Source organism: Osmerus eperlanus, unplaced genomic scaffold (assembly GCF_963692335.1).
Source record: "Osmerus eperlanus unplaced genomic scaffold, fOsmEpe2.1 SCAFFOLD_864, whole genome shotgun sequence".
NCBI lineage: Eukaryota > Metazoa > Chordata > Actinopteri > Osmeriformes > Osmeridae > Osmerus > Osmerus eperlanus.
The window spans coordinates 1-5,058 of record NW_026911169.1 but is presented as its reverse complement, the minus strand read 5'-3'; the positions used below and the strand labels follow the sequence as shown (position 1 = coordinate 5,058).

The following is a 5,058-nucleotide window of genomic DNA, read 5'->3' as shown; positions in this document are numbered from 1 at the left end:
GGATGTGCTTTAATAGGTTATTTTGTTAACAAAAACATTGCACAGGAACAGTCATATGTATAATGAGTAAGTCTTTTAGGATCCCCGCCATCTGTGTGAAAACCACACAGGCACAAACGCTTCATTCAAACCACATTTAAACTGCTGCAGTCGACAGAAACAAGGAACTCTGAACTATTTATGAACATTTTCCATCAAAAAGAGACAACAGGACTTCAATGGCAGCACACAATTTCTCAGAAAAATCTAATAAAGAAAAGCTAAAGCTAACAAGCTAACCAGCATGGGATCCACTGGAACTGACAGGAAATATTGCACATAGTTATAAAACCTAAGTTCTGAGGGAAATGACATCATAAATTGTGTGGGGAAATAAGAAGTGAAGGAAAATACAAACAAGGAAATGTGACAAGAAATGTTCTAATTTCACTATTTACCCGGAAGTACTACTGCAAAGGGAATCCAAGTGGAGCTCAATTTCTATTGGTTCCCAGGTAATGAAGGGTCATAGGTCACGAGTGATGTATCTGACACTTCCTCGATAGGAAACAGGAAGTGTGATGGAGAAGCTAGCTTAAAATTCTCGTATGTAGTCTAGTAATAGTAATAGCATTCAGTGTCACCTGCGGAAATGACTAAATTCAATAAGTAACAAATTGAAGACTGGTAGATATGGTTACACAAACACCACAACACAGCATTTATAACAAGATGGTGGATCTATGGACATCTATGGATCTATGGAGGATCTTTAGAAGCATTTGATTCTACAATGAAACCTACACAACAATGTTCGGTGGAAGATGATTCTGGTAACAACTTTCTATCCTCTATCTTGTAGTTTGACTTTAAAATATCTGTACCTTTAAGCTCCTTTTACTTCCCTGGTGGACTGAGAGGCGATGAACAAATAACATACTGAATTCTGTATAAATCCAAAATTGTGAGGAAGAAATAAGTTTCCGTACAATATTATACAGATCAGAGCCGTCATCTTCATCACTTGTATCTTTTGCTGGTTCTGCCCATCAGGAATTCTACGTTTACTGAGGTCCAATCACAGAAATAAATCACAGGGAATATTGAAATAACTAATTGTGTGTGTGTGTGTTTTTACTGTGGTCCGAACCTCAGCATCTCATATGTGGTTACGGCCCCGCCAGCATCTACTGATCACCATGTGCCTCGATGCTTCTGAGCTAGACAGCAACAGCTACACAACACACAACCCACAACACACAACAGGCCTGGGGATGGGACTGACCAAAACACAAATGTATGGGATTCCACACAATAAGGCATTGCTTTAATGAAAATTATAGTGATAATAATATGAATCTGGACAAAGGATTCACAGTTTTAATCCTTGCTTAGATACGGTTACCATGACAACTTTTTTTCGGTTTACACTGAGAAGAGTGAGTCTGTGTGTAACCAGACAGAACGACAACTGCCAGTTTTTCCGACACTGACGTCGTTAAATCTTCAAGGAGGCTTGACGTTTAGTGATGGTTGCAGTCTTGCAGACATATCTCCGCGATCAAAAACATGCTACTCTACGTGACGCTTGTCCGTACAGACACTTTAGAAATGAAAACGTGTGAACAAACTGTAAATAAAGTTGATTCAAATGGGCATTAAGCTGTGGTTTAGTTCATTCACACTGGCCTAGTGTGGACCTATAGCCACCTAGCCACACATTCAATGTTCAAGCACAATTGTATACAAAAGTCTAGCAGAACAAAACACACATCTTGGCACACACAATTGTCAATTCTTTTCGCGTATATGTAAAAGTTCGGGAGATCTGAAAAATCATGTTATGGTGAAAAACAAACAAAAATCGTTACCCATAAATTCAGAGGTCCAGCTGTTTAAAATGCTGCTAATGAAGCCTATGTACACTCTTGTATGCAGCAGAAACCATCTGGGGTTTCACTAGGGAGCTGACACGATCTGGCCTCTTACCAAATAGAGAAGAATCAAAGAACGAAAGAAAAAAAGAAAAATAAATTATTCATTAATTGTGCTTTTTAACCCACATATCCACTTCCTCATTGAAATGGGAGCATTTTTAAGAGGCACCTCTTTAAGTGCAGACATATGTTTTTTCTGTATATAAGTTCATTAAGAATCTCTAAAGCTATAACAAGGACTGAAAATACAAATAGTAAATATATGTATATATTTATAAACTTGCTCCAGTTCTTTCCCAGTTCCACACCATCTTTGTTTCTTAAAAAATAGTCCAGACCTCCCACCAGCCTTTGACATGATGCCTTCCCAGTGAGTCAACGTGCAAAGCCCTTATGCTCTATGAGAGGAGAGTTACAGATCCTCTCTGCCGCGGTCAGATCTGCTGACCATGACCGAAGGTCACAGAGAGAGACAGATATTAACAGAAGAGAGAGCAAGCGAGAGACACTGTGAAATAGAGCAAAGAGAGAAACAGGAGAGGGCGAGATAGAGGGAGAGAGTGAGAGAAAAAGAGGGGGAGGGGGGGAGAAACGGAAAACCGAGTGAGAACGGGATGAAGAAGGGGATTGGGATTTGTAGCGCCGAAAGCGAAGAGAGGTCTCTAGGTGGCTGGTTGCCAAGATGACCCAAAACGAGTTTGGACTTCCTAACTCACCTCCACTAGAGGTGACACCGTGCTGACTGTGGTTTCTGATTGGTTAGTTCTCTGCCACGTCGAGTTTGTCTGCTGACAACGATATGTCCCTGACCCCCGCTGCCTGACCCGCCCCATCCTCCTCAGCCAACCAATCAGACGGTGACTTCGTTCTTGCTTGCCGTGCGGTACTGGTTGTGCTGATGACCGGAGACGAACTGCAGGTGATCGACGGTGTGAGTCCGGCGGTTGGCGAATTGCTGGCGCTTGTTGTTGCTCTGGTTAACGGTAAGCGTGTTGGAGTAGGCCTCGATGGCGCTGGCGGCACTGGGGTGGGAGTGCATCTTCTGCATCCTGGCGTAGCGATCCATGACGGGCGTGGTGGGCACGAACATGTCTGTGTGGGACAGCGCCCGCGACATGGCCGCCTTCTCACGGAAGTTGGACCGCCGCAGGGACAGCATCTTGTCCGGCGACAGCAAAGGATCCTGGGATTGCAGGCGGTCGGCGGAGAGCAGCTGCTCCTCCGAGAGCATCCGGGAGCTTCCATAGTGCGCCATGCCTCCGCCGGGATAGGACGAGAGCCCGTAACCGTGGCGAGGGGCACGTTCCGGGGACAGCACGTGGTCCTGGGACATGGCCCGCTGGACCTTGGGGCGACGCTGGCGCTGGGGGGGAGCCTGCTGGGGCTCCGAGTTGAGCTTCACTAGGTGGGTGGGCCCCCTGGTGGTCAGATCAGGGAGGGGCAGGTGGTGCTTCCTCATGTAGTACTCATCCATGTTCTTGTCGCCTGAGAGGGGGAGCGGAGAGGGAGGAGGGAGGAGAGGAGGTGAGAGGGAGGAGAGGGCAGGAGAGGGGGTGAGAGGTGAGGGAGGAGAGGGGGTGAGAGGTGAGGGAGGAGGGAGGAGAGGAGGAGAGGGAGGAGAGGGGGTGAGAGGAGAGGGAGGAGGGAGGAGAGGAGGGGGAGCGGAGAGGGAGGAGAGGGGAGGGGGTGAGAGGAGAGGGAGGAGAGGGGAGGGGGTGAGAGGAGAAGGAGGAGAGGGGAGGGGGTGAGAGGAGAGGAAGGGGAAGGGGTGAGAGGAGAGAGAGGAGAGGGGGTGAGAGGAGAGGGAGGAGGGGGGGTTAGAGGGGGGGAGCGGAGAGGGAGGAGAGGGGGTGAGAGGAGAGGGAGGAGGGGGTGAGAGGAGAGGGAGGAGAGGGTGAGAGGAGAGGGAGGAAGAGGTGAGAGGAGAGGGAGGAGGAGGTGAGAGGAGAGGGAGGAGGGGGTGAGAGGAGAGGGAGGAGAGGGGGTGAGAGGAGAGGGAGGAAGAGGTGAGAGGAGAGGGAGGAGAGGGGGTAAGAGGAGAGGGAGGAGAGGGGGTAAGAGGAGAGGGAGGAGGGGGTAAGAGGAAAGGGAGGAGGGGGTGAGAGGAGAGGGAGGAGGGGGTGAGAGGAGAGGGAGGAGAGGGGGTAAGAGGAGAGGAAGGAGAGGGGGTGAGAGGAGAGGGAGGAGAGGGGGTAAGAGGAGAGGGAGGAGGGGGTAAGAGGAGAGGGAGGAGGGGGTGAGAGGAGAGGGAGGAGAGGGGGTGAGAGGAGAGGGAGGAGAGGGGGTAAGAGGAGAGGGAGGTAGACAAGGAAGTGTGGAGGCAAAGGACAAAAGAAAAGAACGTGAGGGACGTTACCTGAAGCTGATATCCGACTCACACAAGGAGAGGAGAGAAAGGGAGAGGAGAGCAGAGAGGAGAGAAGAAGAGGGTGTGGTGGGTAGTGCTGTGATGTGGGCTCTTAGCTTGCCGGCCCCAGGCTCAACAGCTCATCACAGTTCTCAGTGTCAGTGTGTGCCAGCCCTCTATCCTCCACAGACAGGGAGGCAGTTCACTGCTGTTATATGAACAATAGACAAGCTTAAGGGTGTCTGTGTGTGTGCTTGGGTCAGAGTGGGTGTCTATGAGCGTGTGGTGTTTCTGTGCTGGGGTATGTTAGGTGTGTGTGCTTGGCTGAGTGTGTGTGTGCATATATATGTGTGTGTAGGCCGTGGGGTGGTTCTATGCCATCAGCCTCCTAATGTTAAACTAATTCTATTCCACCTGCTGAATAGAACCTGCAGGCTAGGCCAGTCTAACAGATGTCCTCTCTCCTCCTCTCCTCTCTCTCCTCTTCTCTTCTCTCCTCTCTCTTCTCTTCTCTCCTCTCTCCTCTGTTCTCTCTCATTCCTCTCCTCTTCTCCTCTCTCCTCTTCTCTCCTCTCTCTTCTCTTCTCTTCTCTCCTCTCCTCTCCTCTCCTCTCCTCTCTCCTCTTCTCCTCTCTCCTCTCTCCCCTCTCTCCTCTCCTCTCCTCTCCTCTCTCTTCTCTCCTCTCCTCCTCTCTCCTCTCTCTTCTCTCCTCTCCTCTCCTCTCTCTTCTCTCCTCTCCTCTCCTCTCCTCTCCTCTTCTCTCTCTCCTCTCCTCTCCTCTCTCTTCTCTCCTC

At 49.5% G+C, this 5,058-nt stretch overlaps 1 protein-coding gene across 1 annotated transcript; it reads right to left on the bottom strand.

The window, feature by feature from the left end:
* Window positions 1-976: 976 nt before the first annotated feature.
* Window positions 977-3,405, bottom strand: LOC134015734 (protein shisa-6; the record flags this gene model as incomplete). The annotated part of the gene is made up of 1 exon (XM_062455279.1): window positions 977-3,405. A coding segment is annotated over one exon (639 nt), but the record flags the coding sequence as incomplete, so codon positions are not given.
* Window positions 3,406-5,058: the final 1,653 nt, after the last annotated feature.